Consider the following 22,487-nt stretch of genomic DNA (forward strand, 5'->3'; position numbering starts at 1 on the left):
ACAGAGTTTTTCAAACATCTTTCAGATGGAAAGGGAGCAAAATACATACATACATACATACATACATACCTACCTACCTACCTACCTACCTACCTACCATGAACAGGGAGGATCTCGTGTGGCCAGTGCAATCTCTCAGGTCCCTGTGAGGCTGACCAGGCCTAAGTTATCCAGCCTCAGTGACATTTATTTCCTGAGACTCTAAGGGAGTTGACTATTTAAAAAGATTAAAAAGAAAAAAAAAGACTAAAACGGTATGTGCTGGCATGTTTGTAGTATATCAGTGTTTATTTCTTGACGGCCAAAATTAGGAATGATTTTTAAAGCTTCCTTTATTTTTATATTATTATTTTCTAACATGGCGATATATTATTTAAAGTAGGAAAAAAGAAGTTATTTTTAAGGTCAGAAGCAGCAGACTCAGCAGCAAACCTCACCTCAGATACATCAACTTCTCTATTCCTGTAAGGTCCCATCCTGCTGTAAACTGAGGCTGGGATGCTGGGACAAGAGTGAGTGTCGCAGTAGCCATGGGTGGTGGGGGAATGCGATTTCTCTGTGAGTTTACACGTGAAGGCAAGGAAGGCTCAGCCCTGTATGTGGCAAGGCTGTCCAGACTAATCTCAGAGAAAAAGAGTATTTGTTTTAATGAGTGATATCTGGCAGGGAAGAAATCTTTTCTTGTTTGTTTTTGTAAAAAGGCCTTAAAAATCAGCCAACAACTGCCCTTTCTCCTTGTGCAATAATTTTGAGTCAGGTTTCTAATTATAAAAATTGTCAAGTTCTAGGATATACTTTATAAAAGCATTTTTTTAAACTGCTACTCTTGTTTAACAGTAATCAAATTTTTGAAAGTGATTTTTAAAAGCATTAATAACATACTCCTAAATACATTCATGTTTTCGGTTAGATTTATCTTTTCTTTGCCTTGAAACCTTCACAGAGGCAGGGCATTAGAGAAAGGTATGCATGTTCAGAGGTTCTGGGTAACAGCTCAAGACAATGGAGCAAATAGAGAAGCATAAATGGGAAGAAAGTGGCTAATCCATACACTTCACACTGATGAGAGCAGAAAGAAGGATGTGATGAACAAACAGAAGAATGTCCAGATCTTTACGTCTTCATCATCATGTGGAGGCCTCAACATTTTGCAATGCATTTAGGGATCATGAAGAGTTTACATCCTGGTTAAATGTGATTCTTCCCACCTTTGAGCCACTAGCCCCCTCCTCACTCCATAAGGTCATGCCTAATATGATAGTTACTACACACAGATCTTTGCTATCACATTGGATTATAAACTAATTGAGGACAGGGTTGCTGACTGAATTATCTTTGTATTTTGTACTGCCTCGCCATCATCATCCTCAACTATCCCCAATAAAAAAGAGCAGGGACTCAAAAGATGCAGGCAAGTGAATTAATGAACAAATAGAGAATATAATAGCCTTCAGTGGTTTAGAGAAAGCATGTAAACAGGGATACAGTAAAGCAAACAAATGTTGAAACTAGGCAAATTTAGTAATATAGATTTTGAAAATAATTAATATTCATCAGAGTTCAAAATGCTTTAAATTGAATCAGGTGAATTTCTCTGTGTCCTAGGAGGCAAACAAAAAGTAGGTAAGAATCTGAGACAGGGTTGAAAAGGACCATTTGCTTGTCTTGCCCTGTTAGCTGCCAGGTAGCTGCAGGAAAACACCTTCCTCTACCTTGAGAGCCAAGCACATACTGAGTGGTTCCGTAGCCATTTCCTCCTTCTATCCTTTCTGGACAGACTGGACCTGAGGATAGATGGACACATGACATCTGATACTGGGGTGAAACATCAGTGACAGTGGAACCAAGAAGCTGCCCAGGAAAGCCTGGGCTGCAATACCTCAAGAACAGAGTATAGAAAAACAAGCCTTCTCACAGCATATAGAATAGAAAAAAAATGAAACCAATATTCACTTTTGTACAACATTGTACTTAATGAATCAAACCTGTTTCCAACCTGCATTATTTAGTAAAGGAGATAAGCACATCATAAATAACAATAATCCATGGTAAAAGGTGATGGGCACTAGAAGATAGATCAGAACTACCTCAAACAGGTAGAGGGAGTTTAGAGATAGTTTTATTTGGTAGTTTTATTTTTTATTCATGTGTGTATTTGTCTCTCAAGTCAACTGTGACTTCCTTAAGCTTATTCTTCTTTCTGACCTCAACAGCATCTATCACTGTGCTCTGAACATAGAAATAGTGTTTTCTGGGAGGAAAATGCCTGGACTTTTCAGAGAGCACTATACCTGGATTCTGAACCCAGCTGTGTCATTTCCCATTTGTTGATCTTGGGCATTACCAAAACTTTCTATGCCTTCATTTACCCATCTAGACAGGAACTAATAATGTCTCCTCAAGGGGGAGGGATAAAGATTAGACATAATAAATGTAAAATGTCTGGCACACAGTAGAGCATCACTAAATGGTAGCGATCACAACTTTTGCTCCAATGATTATAATAAAAAGCTTGTTGAATAAACTTATAAAATTACCTAGTGTCCACAGTAACTAACACAGTGCTGAGCACATGGTGGAAGCTGGTAAATACACCTTGACTGTGGCTTGTGGAGGGTGAAGTCTCTGTTGTTAATGACCTACCTTGAACTCTTTCTCAATATTGGCCAGCACTGCCAGTTCATTGCTGAGTTCTAAAGCCGTCATGACTGGATCTTCACTAGACAATGACAGGTAAGCCGGACTTGCCAGGCCTTTATAGGCATTAATCCTAGATCTGGAGTGGCTAAATGAGTCATGCTTCTGTTTCTGGTTGCAGTCATTGCACTTGCAGAAATAATCATGAGGCCGTTCAATCCTAGCACCCTTCCGCAGGAGGGTGTGCACAATTTCATATTCCTGGCAGTGGGCAGCCAGAATGATTGGAGTCACATCATGGGAGAACCGTGTCCCATCTTCATCATAGGCATAAAAATCATCTTGCTGGAGTTCAGACTGGCTAGGGCTGGTTGCTAACCTCTTGCCTTCAGCAAAAGCTGGATGACTGAGAATTGCTTCCACAATCCGAACATAACCTTTACTAATAGCTAGAAGCAAAGCATCCCCAACTCGAGAGAGGTTTTCTTTCTTGAGAAGAAGTTCTGTAATTTCCAGATGCTCATTGGCCACTGCCAACTGTAGGGCATTCTGGCCCATGTAATCCACACAGTTAACGTTGAGTGAGTGGCATTCTTCTAACATCTTCCGCACCACTGGGACGTTACCATATTCAGCTGCATCTAAAAAGCGTTCCTCCTCTATGGATAGGCTTGTTGAGCGATCACTAAACATGTATGCTGGTCCTCGATTAGCTAACCTTCTCCCCTTCTCACGGAGAACTGTCTGCCGCCGGTGAGCCAGTCTGTTGTCAGATCCCCGGCTGCAATAAAACAGAAAGATTGTAAACAAATCATATTAAGAGCATTTTAGTGTGCCAAATGACTTGCCATTCATCTAATACAATCCTCAAGTATATTAGATGTTGTCTCATCATCTCTAGACCTACTATATTATAAAATGAAGATGCATTTATTTGTTAATGGATTCCAAGAACTTCACGTCTGAGAAAGCCAAGCACTTTACAGATTTTAACATTCCAATTTGGGGTGGAGACTAGCAATTGCCATAATTACTCTGTGCCATTCAAATAGAAACTAATGTACTATAGATGGTATAGACTTAGGAAAGATGGACTCTCTTATTCATAATCAGTCACAATGTGATAGAGAATATAAGACTACATTTTAAGAAGTAGAGACAATAGCAAATCCAGCCAAGCTAACAATTATTTATTGAGTCCCTCTGATGCCAGGTCCAGGAACTATATTAGGTCCAAGAAAGCCAATAGTTTAAAAAAAAAAACAAAAACAGATGGGTTTCCTGCCTCTACAAGTCTTATAGACTAAAGGGAGAGACGGGCAATCAGCATATTGATTTGTTATCAGCTGCTTAATTATAACGATAAGCCTATAGCGGGGCATCTATCCCAGATTCTGAGGGAAAATGACAAGCTGAAAATGGAAGTATGAGTAGAAGTCAGGTGAGAGTGTTTTTCGGGAGGGTGAGACAGGGGTTGGGTATAGGTAGAAAGTTTTCTCTAGCAGAGGTATCAGCTAGATGTTAGAGTATAGGTTTCATTAATATGGGCAATAAATGCTTGAACTCTGTTGTCCTAAAAATCACTGCAAACTGGAGAAAATTGCGATCAAGCTGTCAGGTAGGAAAAAACACTTTTGTGGTGCAGGCAGTGTTCAGAGCAGTGGCCAGCCGTCAATGTAGTCCTTCAATCTGTTATAAGAACGGAAAGTAAGCCGGGTGCTATGGCTCATGCCTATAATCCCAGGACTTTGCAGGGCCAAGGTGGGCAAATCACTTGAGCCCAGGAGGTCAAGACCAGCTTGGACAACATGGCAAAACCCCATCTCTGCAAATAATAGAAAACTTAGTGGTGCATGGCGGCACATGCCTGTAGTCCCAGCTACTCAGGAGGCTGAGGCAGAGTATCAGTTGAACCCAGGAGGCCAAGGCTGCAGAGAGCCATGATTATGTCTCTGCACTCCAGCCTGGGTGATAGAACAAGATCCTGTATCAAAAAATAAAGGCGGGGGGCGGGGGAGGGGATGTGATTCTTCCTCTGATCAAAATGCTATAATGAAGATTTTTTTTGTTATTAATTCATAACTTTGTTGTTCCTTAAGGTCTTCTGAGCTTGAAGGGATCTCATTCCAATTCGAGGTTCAACTCTTACCAGTATCACTAACTGAACCCAAAGAAGGCATGTTTTTGCAGAACTGGGACAGGACCAGGTTATAGGGGGGGCTAAAGAGAAAGAAAAAGGTATGATAAATGAGTATTGTTTCTTCTCTTTATGAATGTTCAAAGATTCATCCCTCTTTAAAAACTGTCACAAACTTCCCAGTATAAAGAGGACAATAAAAAGATCCAAGGACCTCATAAGCCATCTTTCCCTCCAATATGTTCAGGTCTGGAGAATCTTAGTTGCTTTCCCTACTGGCCTTTATCAATCTTGATTCCACGTCTCCAGACAATGCTGTCTGTGGCAGTGTGATGGCCAGGAATAGAAAGGAAGATAGTAAAGTTTCAGCAACTCACAAACAGATTTTGCTTCTTGGAGGAGCTTGAAGAGTATGCTGCCATATTCACAAATATTTTTCATAGATTTTCATTCAACAGTGATTCCTTTAGCTACCCAAGGCCTATTTAAAATCAACCAAACTGATGTTTTTTTAAAGAGACAACTTTGTAAGTTTCAAAAAAATTACATGAAGGACCAATATCAAATTATACAATATAATAATAATTTCTAAAATGGGTCAGTAGATAATATATATGCCACTTTTATTATAAAGGAATAGCATCTGTGACTATTTTGTCCTGTAGCTATTACTTGATTTTTAATTCCATTTTTAATTTTAGTAAAGTTATACATGTGCATATTTTAGTTTATTCTCTCCATGTCTTGATCTCCAGAGGTGGTAATACATTTCAATTTAACTGTTTTCGCTGGCTATTTTATAATTTTAAATGTTATAACCACATAGCTTTCGTTATATTGTTACTTCTTGATTTTTCAGGTTTGGCATTACCTATGGACTTCCCATTACACCATACCTTCACACTTCTCTCTCTCTTACACACACACACAGACCCCCTTCATGGTGCCGTATCATTCCAGAATCGTTATATCATGACTTTTTTTAGATAACTATTTACTGTTTAAAATATGACAATGCAAGTGCTAATCACAGCTAAGTGGTATACTATAGTGTCTTTTCAGGTATAGCTTCCTTATAACCTCAAACCTAGTAGATAAAAATTATCTTCATTTTCTCAGTGCTCTATATACATATGACTAATTCAATCAAACTCTCTTCTCCATCAATGTAAGTCTTATATTAATACATTCGACATATTATGTGGGTATTTTTCTTCAATTTTGGAAAATCTGGACCAGTTGCTGTTTAGACTTGATGCATGTATGTTGTCTTTGAATCTTCCTTCAGTATCACTCCAAGGATTCTCTTTACTTTGCTTCTGTATTGTAGTCCTTGTTTTCTGTATCCCAGATCTTCTTTTTTCTGAGTTGACTTCTTCGTTCTAGTGCAGCAAATCTTCCAATAGCTGCCTAATAAAGCATGCATAGGTGAATTTTTAAAGAAGGTGTACATCTAAAACTGACTCTGTCCTACCTCTAAACTTAACTGATAGTTTGGCTGGGTAGAGAATTCAAGTTGAGGATAATTTTGGAGGCCTTGCTCTAATAAATTGTAGTTTTATGGCTACTATTGAGAAGCATGACGCAATTTTGATTCTGGATATTGTCTTTGTCTCTGGTGTTCTAAAATTACATGGTTGTTTATTAAAGGGAGTCTCTTCTTCTCCACAGTGCTGACCATTTAATCTGGAAAAAAAATGTGTCCTTTTCTAAGAAATATTCTTGCCCTATTTATCTGATCATTTTGTTTCCTGCTTTCAATGTACCATTTCTGGAACTCCTTCTTTTTAGATGTTGGACATCTTGGAATTGTCCTTTAATTTTCTTATCTTTTCTATTTCCAATTATTTATGTTCAATATTATTTTATTCTGGGAAATTTCTTCAACTTTAGATTATATATATGAAAATTGTTATTATATTTTTGATTTTCAAAAACACCTTGTTTATTTTCAAATGTTACTTTTTGTAAGACTTTTCTGCTTTTAAAGGCCCCAAAATGTTCTCTTCTCTCTCTGGGGATGTTAATGATAAAGATTGCACAGATCACAATTCAGAGAACTTACTCCTGAGTTGCTTTTTTGTGTTTGTTTGGTTTGGTCTCTGTATTTCATAGAATTTTTCCTCATATAGCTAGTGATTCTTAGTAGATATTCTTTGCTTCTTTTTAAAGAAATATTCCTTATAATGTCTAAGAGAGTATAATTTCCCCTTATAAAAACTAGACTGAGCCTAATGTTGGTTTTGGCAAAAGGTGATTCCTGAGTAAGGGGTGAGTTTCTAGAAGAATCACATTATTTCTGAGTTAACAAGATGGATGAGGTAGAAGAGACAGGAGATCATCAAGGTTTGTTACATGAGGAACCATCCATCATCTTCCTGCAGAAATTCTTAACCCTCTTCCCTTCTCTCTCTCACTTTTCTGGCTTCTACTAACCTCTTTAGGTTTTCACTTCCTCTCTCTTATCTTCTGTATTTATTGCTTTGCATAGTTTCTATTGTAGACAAGAGGAAGTTCAAAAATTAGGGGGAGAGACAATATCTTCCAAACATGAAGAATGCTTTGAAAAAGAAAAACTGTAAAATTAAGGGAGAAAAAAATAGGATCAGGGATCTATAAAAGTAAGATGAAAGAACTGGGACTGAGAACTTGCAAGATAAGTTCTCATGTAACTAAAAAAATGACACAAAACTGACACAAAATAGTAACATACTAAAACATCAAGAACAAGCCTCCATTTTGTTCATCCATTAAAATGGGAGAAACAATTATTCTGACCTGTCTCAACAGACTATGCCTCCTGTGTAGCTGGGCTAAAGGCACATGCTACCTCACCCAGTTAATTTTTGTATTTTTTTGTTGAGACGGGGTCTCACCATATTGCCCAGGCTAGTCTCAAACTCGTGGGCTCAAGTGATCCTCCCACCTCAGCCTCCCAACATACTGGGATTACAGGTGTGAGCCACCACACCTGCCCTTTGTTTGTCTTTTTAAAGAAAGAAAAATAATAATTAGCAACTTAACTTATATCTCAATTTTTAATCTGGTTTACAAAACTTTATTTTTTCATCCAATACTAAGTTTACATTGAGCTAAATAGAATGTCTGAGTTGTGACATCTATTATTCTAAAATTTAAAAATAACAATCTATGATTTTCCTTCCCATTTATTTGAAAAATGACAAGTGCTGTCTTGGCAAGCCACTAATCCTAATGATGTGTCCTATTTCCTTCTAAATTACTATCGCTTTTGTACTTATAACTTCTTGAAGGAACAGCAAAGATATTTCAGTAGAATTTTTTTTTTCAGTTTTAAAGCATCTTCTGTCTTAGTTGTTGTGACCACACATATTAATCATATGCAATCATATAATTTTCAGATACATTTTTATAAAAAGTCCTGGATTATCATAATCTCTTTAGCACTCTGTCAACTATATATGAGTCTGTGACAGAATTACAACTCTGTCATTCTGTATCTGAAAAGCCAGAATGTATCTGATACATTTTTGTTTGTTTTTGCTGATTTTAGGAATATTACAACTGCAGGCACAATGAATTTTTATTGTTTTAGGCATATTACAAATGCAGGCACAATGGATTCGGCACCCCTTGCATGAGCAGTGAACACAGTAAAAGCTGCTCGCATGTTGTTGACAGAACAAAACGCATGCCTTGCTGCTCGCCTTAGCTTTCTTAACTGCAGCCTGGAGAGCCAATACAAGATTCTATTTGTATTTTTATGTCACAAGTGGTGTCGCTTAATCCCTGCCTCTCCTACGCAAAAGCAAAATGTGTAAAACAACTTTTTAAGTAATAGGTATTTGAAAGCAATTCAAGAAAGATACTAGATGTTACTAGATTATATCACAAACCTCTCTGCAAATGGTTTTTATAAAACTATGTTGTAGAATTTTACAATAGTAGCGAATGAAACCCAGCAAAATCATCTATTAAAAAGAGGAACAACTCAGCCCATAGCTCCATAGCACTACTTCAACGAAAGACCTGTTCATTTCAGCTCAAGGGCACACTTTTCAAATACAGCTCTTCTATTTATGAAAATATTTATTAAGAAATTTTCTTCACCCATTTAGCCACATTTAGCATGGTTAAAAGCTTAGTAACCTACATTTTCATGTGATAAGGTGTTTATCACAACATATAAATACTGGTTCTAAGAAAGAGTGTAATTAGCCACCACCCCTATGGCACTCAAATATAGATTAGGTCATGAAAACCGTGTTTTTACATACTTCATTTTCCTGATCCCTTTAGTGCTTGTTCTCCCACATAGTGAGAGATCGAATAATCCATCTCTATTGAAAATGCCAGCAATGTAAATTAGCTTCTGAGTAGAGTGGTTTGCATGCTTGAGTCCAGAGCACGTGTAGTAATTTTCTCTACTTCCTGTTCAACTATGATACACTTTTATCACATGGAACTGCTTTTATACAAACTATGCTCCATATTAAGTACTCAGCTTAACTTTGACTTTGTGCTTTAAAAATCCTTACAAATATTTTAAAGCACAATTCTATTACAGCAGAAGTTTTAAAATTGTAAATGGAATGTAACTATTCCAGGCAGTGTGGTCAGCCACAAGAGTAATGTAGATTCATCCTAGGAAAGTAAAAATAAAAGAAATTCCAGAATTTGCATTTTATTACATGCACAATTATAAATGGGAATAATTAGACTCAGATATTTAGAGATTAACATTATACACAACTAGCAAGTTTGCAAACCACTTTAGGGAGAGGAATGAAATAAGTCATTGGTTCTCATTTTACAACACTGACACTGTTTTTGCCCTGACTACTTAATCTCTGGGCACATACCCTAGGCCCTTCCTCTGGGGTTGAGGAAGCAATAAACAATTAAAGTGGTTTTCCTTAGTCCTATGAGAGCAATGATGACTTTGCCTTATTCACACTGAATTCACCCCTCTTTGCAGAGGGACACATTGTAAACTCTCAGAACATACTGCGGAATACATTAATCCCTCCTGTCAAAGGAGTAAAGTTTAAAGCCTGTTTGTTCCCTATTAACCTGACTGCAAATGACTACAATGTACAACCCTACACAGAAAAAAGGAACAAAATATAAATGTTGAGCCACAGTGTGTTCTAGTGTATATATAATATTTTATATTCATTTCAAATAAGTAGTGAGCTCAACAGGGGACAAAGGAAGTTGAAAGCCATGTTTTTAATGGCATCCTTGTGACTTGTTCATGATCCAGAAGCAGAGATTTTCTTGACTTTAAAGGCAGAACTAGGGCCAGTCATGGTGGCTCACGCCTGTAATCCCAGCATTCTGGGAGGCCTAGGTGGGTGGATCACCTGAGGTCAGGAGTTTGAGATCAGCCTGGCCAACATGGTGAAACCCTGTCTCTACTAAAAAATACAAAAATTAGCCAGGCATGGTGGTGGGCGCCTGTAATCCCAGCTACTTGGGAGGCTGAGGTGAGAGAATCGCTTGAATCCAGGAGGCAGAGGTTGCAGTGAGCCGAGATCACACCACTGCACTCCAGCCTGGGTGATAGAGCAAGACTCAGTCTCAAAGAACAAAACAAAACAAAAAAATAAAAATAAAACCAGAACTAATATTTTCTTACCCTGTTCTCTCTCCCTCTTGTTTACACTGTACATAGAGTGTGAGCACCCATCTTCACAATGCACTACCAAATCCCTTGAACTTCCAAATAGTCTTCTAGATAGCAATTCTTTGTTTTGATTCAAGTAGTTTCAATTTTCCCCATGAACTCTTCTCATTTCTTCAAATATGAACTTTCTGTTTGATCAGTCACACTACATCACACCCTGCCTTAGTATTATATGAATGAAATGATAAGAGCCTGAGCTGCCTGTCACTTTCAGTCAGGAGCCAGCTAAAGTATGACTGAAAAATGTCAGGTGCATGTAACAAATTTTTGGTTTGTGTGTATCATTAATTGACATCTTTTTTGTATAAATTAGAACTCAAACTGTGTGAGAGAATGAAATTGTGAGTAAATAATGGAAGTTATAGGAACTTGCCTTTTTATAAAACAACATCTGAAATGTCATTGTTCCCTTTTAGCTTCTCCTTGGTGGTTTAGTTTATTTCATGTGTCATGTCTTCCTACTTTGAAATGCTCTTTGGAAAAGTTCTGGGGCCAGACACTTATGGTGAGAATAATTAAGGACAAGTTGAGGGAAACTGAGAACTGAGTCCTTGGGGATCTGAACTTGAGAAAACTTTGGGGAACCTTGCAAAATATTTGGAAGAACAAAGCTTTAAGAACAAAATAGAGTACTCTTGGGAATATTAAAAAGTTTCTGTGTAATACTAGCAAACTATATCCAAATTATCTCATCAAAGAAGAGGTTTAAATTCTTTGCTTCTATTATCAATGACTGCCATAATCATGTGTATTACACAAGCATTTTCCAATTCCACAAATATCCCGTGCATAAGATAGATTCCGGGGAGGAAAAAACATACTTCAATTAGAAGACAATCTAAAAAAGTTAATGAAGGAACTCTAGGAGTATGTGTTCCGAAGTTAGGGAAATCCAACATGGCACCATGCAGTACTCACATCTAGGACAATGTAGGCTTAAGTCTGAAGGGGCATAAGGAGGGAACAGTTACCAGAACAGGATAACTATAAGACAAGGGACACTTGACAGTGGCCCCTGACCTTCTATAAAGGCTGACAGCCCACCATCAAGGAGAGCGCCAAGGGAACTGATACTCTTACCTCATTCTCCTGTCCTCTGATATCCCACAAGTGCCTCTGATGGGCTGAATTCAGCCCAGTGCTGGGGGACAAAGAAGCCCATTGATGCAGTCTACACAGGCCTGCATTGGTGCTATTGCCACAGTCAGAGAACAGTATGCAAAGCATCAAGAGTAGGCCAAGAGGACCAAGTCAACAACACCCAGCATGTGCTCTATATACGATAATTTGACTTTGCCATAATTAACTCCTTGCTCCAGTGATAAGTGCACTAAAATCTCAGAAATCATCACTAAAGAACTTATCTATGTAAAACACAACCTGTTCCCCAAAAAACCTACTGAAATAATTTTTTTAAAGTTTTTAAACTACTAGAGAGAGAGAGAGAGAGAGAGGAAAAGAAATTACTGATGAAAACATATGTACTAAAAAAATGGTAAGTGTATTTTTGATGATGAGTAATTATGGCATCATCAGTTCACACCTTTCTGAGCTTATTTTTCCCTTCTTTAAGCTGTCAGGAAAGACACCCACATTCAAGTTCATGCAGTCCATTATCTTAAAAAATGAATCTGTAACTAAGATTCATCCATAGAAATTCTAAGTTGATGTTCATATGAGGCTTAGGATGAACAACTCTGATGTGGAGGGTGAGAAGAAGGATAGTCTGATGTCATAGAAACATTCAAAATGTGAAGAGCACACGCTGAAGCTGCTGATTACCAGATATAATGGTGCTGAAGAAAGATTTTAAATAATAGGTCTGGAACATGCTCTAACTCTCCACAATGGGGGACAGCTCCAAATGCTCACAGTACAGGTTTCAGTCTGTATGAGGCTGCTATGTGTAATAGAGTACATGGACAGAGAAATTGGCAGGACCATGCAGCACATAGCTTTCATTTATTGAAACCAAAATTGTGAAATGCTTTTCTTTGCTGATGTGGTATGATTTCAGACATCTTTATCAACCCTCACACCCACCACCACCCAGATCGTGACAGTTCATTCATTCATTCATTCGTCAATTCAAATATTTACTGAACCTCAGCTTCAACATGTTCTAGGTACTATGTTAGGCACATGGGGGTACAGCCAGAAAAAAATAGGGTATGGCAGAAAAAAAAGAGAATAAGCAAAAGATTACAGGGTGATGAATGTTACCAAAAAGGAAGTAGTGTGGTATATAAATGATTAGCAAACAGTTTTCAACCCAATCGGAAGGTCCCGGAAAGCCTTCTGAGGACATGTCACTTAGCCTAAGAATGAAGGAGAGTTAGTTGAGAGGAGGGAAGAGGAGACTCAGCCTGCAGGCAGAGAAAATCACAGTTGTATAAGTCAGCGGCCCAGAAAAAACCCTGAAGAATGTTTATTATGGCTGGAACACATGAGAGTTCCCATCCCCAACACGATTTCTGGTTCCGGGCTCAGTTTAACTAAAGGTCTAGCACTCAGGTTTAGAAGGGAAACATCCATTGATATTCACAGTTTAGCACTTAGCACTTCCACCATAGGGCAGAAAGGTAAACATTTAGGTAATTCCTTAACAGCTCAGGGTTCCGATTTAGGAGATTCAAGCTTCAAAACTCGGAGACTGGATTGCCACCCCACAAGGTTTTGTTCTGAGGGGGGTTTAGAGCTTTTATAATTCAAGATCTCAAGTTGAGAGTAATTGTGGACAAATTGAGGGAAACCGAGAACTGAGTCCTTGGGGACCTAAACGTGAGAAAACTTTGGGGAACCTTGCAAAATATTTGGAAGAACAAAGCTTTTAAAGAAAGATAGACTGAGTTGGGAATCCTTACTCTGTCAGGTACTACCTGTGTCATCCCTCTCAGCCTCGGATTCCTTAACTGTAAAACTGGAAAGAGAACAGCATCAAGGATGGCAGTTACCTGTTAGGGTTACTATGAAATTGGTGATTTGTGGAATTCTGCTTAAGGTAATTCAATGCCTCATCTGTCATGGACCTCAAATCCTTCTTAATCATAATTATTCAAAACTTTCCAGTTTGAAGATGCTCTGCTTATTAAATGAGATGGAAACTAAGAAATCATTAAATGGCTTCTCTTCCTTTAATGCCAGCTGTTAAATCTGCACCACGTATCCAAAGAACACAGTTTGATCCCCCTTTTTTGTTTTTCCCTTGCTGTGATGTCAACATGGCCAAAAGGGCATTATGTTTTTAATTTTCAGAATACTCTGTGCTTTGTTTTGCTACCACTGTTCTTAAAGTGTGTTCTATTCTTATACCTTCATCTGTGACTATATATTTCCCTTTCCCTTCTAACCTGTATTCTTTAAACCTGAACTTATCTTTGAATTCCAGTGCCAAGCACAGAGCCAGGCACAAAATGTTTTATGCATCTACAAATGAATAAAAAAGCAATAGAAAAAAGAATATGAAAAGAAAAATGAGTGGAGAGCACCCTAGTTTGTCACAGTTTTAGAAGTTTCTCAAACTATTTTACTCCCTATCAAAAACGTTTTTAAAAATTAGATAGAATTTCACTTATCGATCAATAATCAAATGCATAACAACATACTACTACACAAACTACCTCTACTGTCAGAGTTAAATTTTGCAAGGAAGTGTATCCTGTATTTACCAAGTAAGTTCTCAGTAGTCATAACTGTATTTTTCACAGTATTTTAAACTAATTTTTACTTGTCATAAAGTGAAATGTACTTATCCACCCTAAGTAAAAATGAAATATAGCAATTCGATAGTTTGATTTTTGAGCATACTAATTGTGTCAAGTAAATTATGTTTACTATATATTTACCCGTTTCTCTAGCTTTATCAATAAAAATATTATATAAACTTGTAAGTACACATATATTAAATTAATTTGACTAAGGCTAGGAGGATGGAAACTGATATTTATTAAAAGTTTTTACTATGATCATATAACTTTATAGGTGTTATTTTATTTAATTTTCACGGCATTTGGTGAGGCTGGCTTTGTTATTTCGCTACATGAAGAAATGTTTGGAGATCACTCCTGAACAGGCATGGCAATATAAGGAAAAACGTTTGGGGGCTTTCTTTGTTTTCTGAATTTCTTTCATAATGCAGCTGAAGAAAAAAAAAAAGCAGAGTTTCAATATCCCCTCCCCCAAAACTGTGAACATTTATGGATTTCAACAATACCTAGAATTGGTTATAAACTGGTTAATATCTAGAAACTTCCCTCTTAAGTTCATGCTGGCAATGAGCGGTAAGGCAAGACTGTAAACCTAGGTCTGCAGATGTCCTATTTCATTTTTTAAATCTTATTTTTTATTATTGTGAAGCACACATGCTGAAAAGAACTACAATTTTAAGATTAATAACAAAATTAACATCATTTTCCTACCCATCTCCACTTAAGAACGTGATCACTGATCACTTTGAAGACTTCTGTGTGCCTATTTAAATTATTATCTTCCCCTGAACCCCAACAACCAACCATTATCTGGTTTTTATGTTAAGAATTCTCTTATTTTTTTATAGCTTTTCCAGCTTTGCATGCCCTAAACAACACAAATTAGCTCAAAAAAAGTAAGTACTTAGCACAAACTTGGTAAAATAAGGAAGGGACTGCTACACTCTTAGAGGAAGGCTCTTAAAATAAGATAAGCAGAGCAGAGTCTGTGGTTCATTATCTGGCTCCAGCTTCCCTGAGAGTTTGTAAGAGCCCCTGTAGGTTGGTCAAAGGCTGACCATGAATTTCATCCTGGAACACAGGGCTCCTCAGAGCTGCAGCAGCTGGCAGGGTAGCCAGCAGGGCATCTGGCCATACATCTGCTGCTCTCTACTCCCTACTCCGCTATAAAAGAGCAGGTCAGAACACATTACCTCAGAGGCGAGAGAGGGGTCACCCTCATTGAACTCTTCCACATTGCCTTTAGGAGTAAGGTTGTCAATCAAGGTTTTTTGCCATGTTTCCCCTTTTGCCCACATTTTAAAAAAATCAATTTTACAAAAGCAAAACACTGAAAGCTACATAATATGAGCAGCTAGTAGCTGGAAAGCTACCCATTATATTGAGCCAATAATGGAATTTGTCTATATCCATTTGCAGCCGTATTCAACTTTCAGGGATGTGATCAGTGTGCCTCTACTTAGAATAGTGTGTTCACTATAAAAGTTATATGACTTCCCTAAAGGAAGGTGAAAAGGAAAACAAATTCAGTGAAACTAGTGAAGCCATTGCTTTGGTACACCATAAAGCAAATCTAGTTGACTAAAGCCTTGGTGTTTGGGTACAACATGAAAAAAAAGTTCTATTTTCCATGGACAAGTGATTCTTATCTTACCCTTTTTCTCTTATGGTAAGAACTCTCATTTTCAGTCTTTACAGATATAACTCAAACCACTTTTACTAATTGTATTTTTATTCCTATGCTAGTAAATTTAAATTTGAGAACTCTGCCGAAGGCTTATATTTCCTCTATGCATCCTACTCGGTGATTCTTTATTACTGCCGTTAGTCACTGACTGAATGCTAGTTATTTAAGTGTTTGCATGCATGGAATACATTTCTACATTACTTCCACTTTACCCACCAAAGTAATAATGATAGACCTACAAACTATAAGTACCAGAAGGGTATTTAAAATTGTCTGTTTCAACCTTGTCACTTTTCAAGTACCTCTTTAAGTTTTCCTGGAGGAGGGAGTATATAAAAATTATTAATTATATAGTTAATTTCTACCTGAGGAAATCAAGATACAAACTAACTTGCCCAATGTTAAACAGCTGCTTAGAACCCTGAGCTGTTAATTCATTTTTATTCCAAAATGCTATTACCTAAAAACAAATGTTATTGAAAGGAAATTAGTTTCTGGTCCCGTTAAGGAGAATTTTCTTATGATGAAGATCCAATTCAATAAACAACATATTCTTCCCTACATATTCCCATAGCTGGTGTTAAATTTGTTACCATTTATACTGTGGCCAAATAAAAGCAGAAGAATTGGCCTAGATTAAGAAGTTGTTTGAGTCAATATTCCTCAGATCTTAGCTGGAGCCCCGAGTTGTGATATACCAGTATATCTGCTCATGAGATGTTATTGTGGAACTTAATCAATAGAATCAGCCAGATTTTTGCCACCATTTCAGTTGAAAGAAAAGCATCATTTGCCCTCTTTAGTCTTCTGTTTCCTTGCTTCTAAAGTAATCTCTCTTCTGCACAGCAAAGGATACAATCAATAAAGAGACAATCCGCAGAATCGAAGAAAATACTTGCAAACTACCCCTCTGACAAGGGATTAATAGCCAGAATATATAAAGTGCTCAAACAATCATATAGGAAAAAAATTAATAATCTAATCAAAAAATAGGCAAAATATTTGAATAGACATTTCTCAAAAGAAGACATACAAATTGCAAGTAGGAATATGAAAAGATACTTAGCATCACTGATCATCAGAGAAATGCCAATCAATATTACAATGAGATGTCATCTCACCCAAGTTAAAATGGATTACATCCAAAAGACAGGTAATAACAAATGTTGGTGAGGATGTGAAGAAAAGGAAACCCTTGTACAGTGTTGGTGGGAATGTAAATTAGTACTATGAAGAATAGTTTGGAGGTTCCCCTCAAAAAACTAAAAATTGAGCTGCCATATGATCCAGCAATCCCACTGCTGGGTATGTATCCAAAAGAAATCAGTATATCAAAGAGATATCTATACTCCCATGTTTGTTGCAGCACTGTTTACAATAGCTAAGATTTGGAAATAACCTAAGTGTCCATCAACAAATGAATGGATGAAGAAAATATGGTACTTATACACAGTAGAGGACTAGTTAGCCTTAAAAAAGAATGAGATCCAGTCATTTGCAACAACATGGATGGAAATGGAGATATTATGTTAAGTGATATAAGCCAGGCAAGGAAAGACAAGCTTTGCATATTCTCACTCATCTGTGGGAGCTAAAAATTAAAACAATTGAATTCCTGGACATAGAGATAGAAGAATTGTTACCACAGGCTGGGAAGGGTAGTGGAGGTTTGGGAGAAGTTGGGGATGGTTAAGGGTACAAAAAGGATGAAAGAACGAGTAAGAACTACTATTTGATAGCACAATAGGTTAACTATAGTCAATAATGACATAATTGTGTATTTAAAAATAATGTGAAGAATGTAATTGGATTGTATGTAACTCGAAGGATAAATGCTTGAGGGGATGGATACCCCATTCTCCATGATGTGCTTATTTCACACTGCATGTCTATCAAAACATCTCTTGTACCCCATAAATATATATACCTACTATGTACCCACAAAAATTTTTAAAAATAATTTTAACAAATAAAATAAGATAAATAAAGCAACCTCTAAGGACCCTTCCAGTTAATACAACATTTAATTCTATTTCTCTGTTTTAACTAAGTGGAACATTTACCTTCATTTTCAACAGCTTTGAAGACAAAGACTAAGCTAAATAACCTAGTCAGGTGAGAACTTGGTGAAAACATGCTGCAAAACAATGTTCTCTCCCATATCTGCTTCACCCATCTTGTTCCTTAAGTAAGTTAGTGGCACCCCAATTTTCTAGTTACTCAGAAAAAAAAAATCATGGTGGTGTCCTGGGCTTCTTTCTTTCATACTCCAAAACCATTTAATCAGGAAATCCTGCTTATTTTTCAAAATTCTGAGCTGTATCTCAAAATGTATCCAGAATCTGAACACCTCTTGCTACCACCACAGTCCAGGCATCTAGATACTAGATCTAGATTCGATGACCTGAAGGCCTGGCACAATCTGATCTTTACTGAGTGAGAGTGTCAGAGAGTTAAAAGAATCAGTACAATCTCACCTGTACTAATTCTCTTAACTCTCTGACCCCTTCACTCAGTCTCTCTCCTCCAGCCACACTGATCTTCTTGCTCTCCCTTAACATACCAAGCGTGCTTGTGCTTTTGCACTTTCTCTACCCTCTGCCTGGAAGCTTTTATCCTGATACCTGAGCACACACTCTCAATTCATTAGGGTATTTCCTTATTTAGAAGTCACTGATATAGTTTGGATTTGTGTCCCTGCCCAAATCTCATGATGAATTGTAATCCCCAGTGTTGAAGAAGGGGCCTACTGGGAGGTGATTAGATCATGGGGGTGGATTTTCCCCTTTCCATTCTCATGATAGTGAATGAGTTCACATGAGATCTTGTTGTTTAAAAATGTGTCTCACCTCCCCTTTCACCCTCTTCCTCCTTCTCTGGCTATGTAAGAAGTGCCTGCTTCCCCTTTGCCTTCCACCATGATTGTAAGTTTCCTGAGGCCTCCTCAGCCATGTTCCCTGTACAGCCTGCAGAACCTCTTTTCTTTACAAATTACTGAGTTTCAGGTAGTTCTTTAGAGCAATGTGAGAATGAACTAATATAGAAATTGGTACCAGAGAAGTAGAGCATTGCTATAAAGATACCTAAAAATGTAAAAGCAACTTTGGAACCAGGTAACAGACAGAGGTTGGAACAGTTTGGAGAGCTCAGAAGAAGACAGGAAGATGAGGAAAGGTTTAGAACTTCCTAGAGACTTGTTAAATTGTGTTGGAGGGCTCAAAAGAAGATAGGAAGATGAGGAAAGGTTTGGAACCTCCTAGAGACTTGTTAAATTGTTGTGACCAAAATGCTGATAGCAATATGGACAATGAAGTCCAGGCTAAGGTGGTCTCAGATGGAGATGAGGAACTTATTGAGAACTGGAGTAAAGGTCACTTTTGCTATGCCTTTGCAAAGAGGTTGGAGTCACTGTGCCCCTCCCTTAGGGGACTGTAGAACTTTGACCTTCAGAGTGATGGATTTAGGGTATCTAATGGAAGAAATTTCTAAGCAGCAAAGCATTCAAGACGTAGCCTGGCAGCTTCTAACAGCATTTGCTCATATACATGAGCAAAGGAATGATCTGAAACTGGAACTTATATTTAAAAGGGAGGCAGAGCATAAAAGTTTGGAAAATTTGCAGCCTGACTCTGTGGTAGAAAAGAAAACCCCATTTTTCAGGAAAGGAAGTAAAGCTGGCTGCAGAAATTTGCATAAGTAAAGAGGAGCCAAATGTTAATAGCCAAGACAATGGGGAAAATGCCTCAAAGGCATTTCAGAGACCTTTGTGACAGCCCCTCCTGTCACAGGCCTGGAGGACTAGGAGGGAAGAATGGTTTCATAGGCCAGGCCCAGGGCCCAGCTTCCCTGTGCAACCTCAGAACACTGATCCCTCTTTCCCAGCCACTCCAGCTCCAGTAGTGGCTGAAAGGATCCCAGATATGTTTTAGAATGCTGCTCCAGAGGGTGCAAGCCATAAGCCTTGGTGGCTTCCATGTCATGGTAAGGCTGCAGGTGCACAGAGGCAAGAGTTGAGGCTTGGAAACCTCTGTCTAGATTTCAGAGGATGTATGGACACTCTTCGATGTCCAGGCAGAAGTCTACTGTAGGGGAAGAGCCCTCATGAGGAACTTTTAGTAGGGCAGTGGTAAGGGGAAATGTGATGTTGGAGCCCCCACACTAAGTCCCCACTGGAGCACTGCCTAGTGGAGCTGTGAGAAGACAGTCACTGTCCTCCAGACCCCAGAACAGTAGATCCATTGACAGTTTGCACTGTGCACCTGGAAAAGCCACAGGTACTTAACACCAGCCCTTGAGAGCAGCCATCAGAGCTGAACCTTGCTGAGCCACAGGGGCAAAGCTGCCCAAGGCCTTTGGGCATCGGTATGGCCTAGATATGAGACATGGAGTTAAATGAGATTATTTTGGAGTTCTAAGATTTAATGACTGCCCTGCTGGGTTTCAGACTTGTACAGGGCCCATAGCTCCTACCTTTGGCTGACTTCTCCCCTTTGGAACAAATGTATTTACCCAATGACTGTACCCATCGCCTCTTAGAAGTAAGTAACTTGTTGTTTACTTTATAGGCTTATAGGCTGAAGGGACTTGCCTTATCTCAGATGAGACTTTGAACTGTGGACTTTTGAGTTAATGCTGAAATTAGTTAAGACTTAGGGGACTATTAAGAAGGGATGATTATATTTTGCAATGTGAAAAGGACATGAGATTTAGAAGGGGCTAGGGGCAGAATAATATGGTTTGGATTTGTGTCTTCACTCAAATCTCATGTTGAATTGTAATGCCCAGTGTTGAAGAAAGGGCCTGGTAGGAAGTGATCAAATCATGGGGGTGGATATTCCCCTTACTCTTCTCATGATAGTGAGTGAGTTCTCACAAGATCTCCTTCTCTGGTCATGTAAGATGTGCCTGCTTCCCCTTTGCCTTCCACTATGATTGTAAGTTTCCTGAGGCCTCCCCAGTCATGCCTCCTGTACAGCCTGCGAATTGTGAGTCAATTAAACCTCTTTTCTTTATAAATTACCCAGTCTTAGGTAGTTCTTTATAGCAATGTGAGAACAGACTAATACAGTCACCTTTTCACTAAGGCCTTCCCTGGTTATTATTTAAAAGTAAAATCTCAACCTCTAACGTTCCAGGTCTATATTCTCTTCTTTATTTTTTTCATCTTATCACTAACATCTGTACATTTTACTTATTTATCTTGTTTATTGTTTGTCTCTTTCATAAGAATGTAGGTTCTATGAAAGCATTTATTTTCCCCCAAAGTATTCCCAGGGCCTGCACCTGGTAGGTACTCAGCACATATCTGTTGAATGGATGAAAGCAGGCATAGAAATAACCTAGGTATCTATGTCTGCAAAGAAATGTTAGGCATAGCCTCAGTGCCAGCATTATAATAGAATTATTTGAGAAAAATCCACAAAATTTGTAAAGCTCTAACAGACTAATTAGAAACAAAAATGATAGAAAACACAAATAGCCAATACCAAGAATGAGAGATGATATCATTACAGAGTCTAGAGATGTCAGAAGGATTATAGTATATTGTGGACTAATTTATGCCTATACATTTGACAGCTTGAATTGGCAAAAGACTTTTAGATATGACACCAAAAGCATGATTCCATGAACTTAAAAATTTGACAAATTGGGCATCATCAAAAGAAAGAATGCTTACTCTTTATGCTCTGATCTACCAAGGCACTTTTTTAGTATTCTTCAGACTTAAGGCCAAGTGAGTCTTTCTGGTAGTGGTTTTAGATCAACTTGTGGCTGTTCACTAGCTGTCTTTGCTTGTCCCAAAACAGGTCAGAGTGAAAGCAGGGAGCAGGAGGATGAGAGACCTGCATTAGGATGTAGCAGAGTTTCTTCTTTTACCGGTCAGAGTATTTTTGAAATTGCTGTTTCTCTGTCTTCAAGTTATGCCATGGGCATGACATCTGTGAAGTTTTATTTCTCCTTTCTTAGTCTATATCATTTCTAAGATATATTAGAAAATGGAACTGAAAAGTTGCCATTGTCTTCAACTATCTGTAATTTTTCTTATAAAACATTTTAAATCAATAATAGCAGAAATAAAATATAGATTACACTAACCTTAATGGACTAAATCTTTGAAGAAACCAATTTGAAACTTCACTGGAGAGTGAAAAAGCAAAAATTCCACATTTTCTCTTAGGTTAGACAGGAGTTCATTTCACAGATACTTATTGTTAGCTGAAACTGAATAGAGCAAATTGAAAAAGACTAAACCATTTCAGTGGTTCTACATTTGAGATGAAATATATCTAATCTCTACTCAAACACTTTGCTCCACTTACAGTGATCATTTAAGGCATGTGCATACAAGTAGGAAACAAGGTTGTTTTAAAACTTTCTATTATTGCATAAAATGATTCAGAATGAAGATGGTGATTCATGTGAAATTTTCTGCTCTTTTCCCTGCCTACATTTTAGTAAAATATATTGTCCCCTGTTATTCCACTCACCCTGATTCTTCTGTGGTTTTAAAATTATAATGGCTGTTAATTTAGAAGGCATTCCTCAAAAAAGAACAGCCATTGTCTTTGTCAAAGTCAACATAGGATTACCCAGAGATACTCAGCTGCCTACATCCCATTGTTTAGTCCACATTCCTCCAATCTAAAAGTA

At 37.8% G+C, this 22,487-nt stretch overlaps 1 protein-coding gene across 2 annotated transcripts in view; it reads right to left on the reverse strand.

Moving 5' to 3' along the window:
- TRPC6 (transient receptor potential cation channel subfamily C member 6) overlaps nucleotides 1-22,487 on the reverse strand; it is a 131,921-nt gene that overhangs the window by 51,213 nt on the left and 58,221 nt on the right. For both annotated transcript variants that reach the window (XM_038005286.2, XM_038005285.2), the window contains exon 2: nucleotides 2,644-3,418. In XM_038005286.2, the coding sequence (XP_037861214.1) occupies nucleotides 2,644-3,418 (775 nt within the window). The remainder of the gene's footprint in view (nucleotides 1-2,643; nucleotides 3,419-22,487) is intronic.

Source organism: Chlorocebus sabaeus, chromosome 1 (genome assembly GCF_047675955.1).
Source record: "Chlorocebus sabaeus isolate Y175 chromosome 1, mChlSab1.0.hap1, whole genome shotgun sequence".
Lineage (NCBI taxonomy): Eukaryota > Metazoa > Chordata > Mammalia > Primates > Cercopithecidae > Chlorocebus > Chlorocebus sabaeus.